The sequence below is a fragment of the Malurus melanocephalus genome, unplaced genomic scaffold, assembly GCF_030028575.1.
Source record: "Malurus melanocephalus ecotype Western Australia unplaced genomic scaffold, MMel_1.1 scaffold_2123, whole genome shotgun sequence".
Taxonomy (NCBI): Eukaryota; Metazoa; Chordata; class Aves; order Passeriformes; family Maluridae; genus Malurus; species Malurus melanocephalus.
This window is the reverse complement of record NW_026625355.1, coordinates 9,063-10,256: the sequence shown is the minus strand read 5'-3', so window position 1 is coordinate 10,256 and position 1,194 is coordinate 9,063. Positions and strand designations below refer to the sequence as shown.

The 1,194-nt window shown below is 60.9% G+C and overlaps 1 protein-coding gene across 1 annotated transcript in view; it reads right to left on the bottom strand.

Annotated features, from left to right (window-relative positions):
• Nucleotides 1-52: 52 nt before the first annotated feature.
• The window catches only part of VPS16 (VPS16 core subunit of CORVET and HOPS complexes), a gene marked incomplete at its 5' end in the record, with an annotated part of 10,196 nt that continues 9,054 nt past the window's right edge, over nt 53-1,194 (bottom strand). The window contains 3 exons of the mRNA XM_057388576.1: nt 53-599; nt 673-842; nt 1,024-1,187. Coding sequence (XP_057244559.1) covers nt 182-599; nt 673-842; nt 1,024-1,187 — 752 coding nt within the window. The remainder of the gene's footprint in view (nt 600-672; nt 843-1,023; nt 1,188-1,194) is intronic.

Genomic DNA, 1,194 nt, shown 5'->3' with positions numbered 1-1,194 from the left:
GGAGAGGATGGAAGGGCTGGAGGAGGAAGAAAGAGGATGGGAGAGATGGAGGGGGGAGGAAGAGGATGGGAGGAAGAGGATGGGATGGCTGGAGAAGGAGAAAGGGGATGGTGAGAGATGGAGAGGGAGGAAGAGGATGGAAGGGTTGGAGAAGGAAGAGGATGGGAGAGCTAAAGAGGGGTTAAAAGGGATGGGAGAGCTGGAATGGGGAGGAAGAGGATGGAAGAAAGAGGATGGCAGGGCTGAGAGAAGAGGAACAGGAGAGGAGAGCTGGAATGGGGAGGAAGAGGATGGTTAAGTGGGAATGGAGAGAAAGGGGATGGGAGGGCTGGAGAGGGGAGGAAGGGGATGGTAGAACAGGAATGGGGAGGAAGAGGATGGCAGGGTTGGAGAGGAGAGGAAGGGGATGGAAGGATGAGGATGGCAGGGCTGGAGAGGGGAGGAAGAGGATGGAAGGACAGTGGAGAGGAGGCTGCTGCCCCCCAGCAGGAGAAGCTCTCACCAGGTACCCGATGGGCGACTTCTTGCTCTTGGAGAACTTCTCCATCTCCTCCCAGTCCCCACGGGTGGCCAGGGCGTTGATCTTCAGCCACCAGTACCTGGGGACAGCGGTCAGAGGGATCCCTAGAGCCCCCCCCGAGCTTCCCCAGCCCATCCAGAACCCATCCCCACCTCTTATCCGGGATCTTGAAGTCCCGGTAGAGCTGCTCGGCGCGTTTGTGGTGCCCRTCCAGGATGAGGGTGGAGACGGTGTCGTGCAGGGACAGGTCCAGGTAGGGCTTGTCCAGGTCCTCCTGCAGGTGCCGCTGGAGCCGCAGCAGCTTGATCTGCTCCTCAGTGGCCTGGGACATGGCACCWGCCTCAGTGTCCCCAGCCCACCCTTGGGGTCCCCATCCCAGCCTTGGTGTCCCCATCCCAGTCCCAGGGTCCCTGTCCTGGACAGGTGTCCACCCACCCTAGGGCAGGGACAGGTGACCTTCCTCTTTGTCACCGGTGTCCCCTGTGGCACCTGGGCACTCTCACCTTGGCAGCAAAGTCGTTCTTGGCTTTGTAGAACTCATCCAGGGCGTTCTGCAGGGCTGCCACGCGCCCCTCGATCCGCTGGGACACGGCACGGACATGGCACGGACATGGCATGGACACGGCACGGACACAGCACATGGACACGTCATTTCCCAGGTGAGATCCTGACCC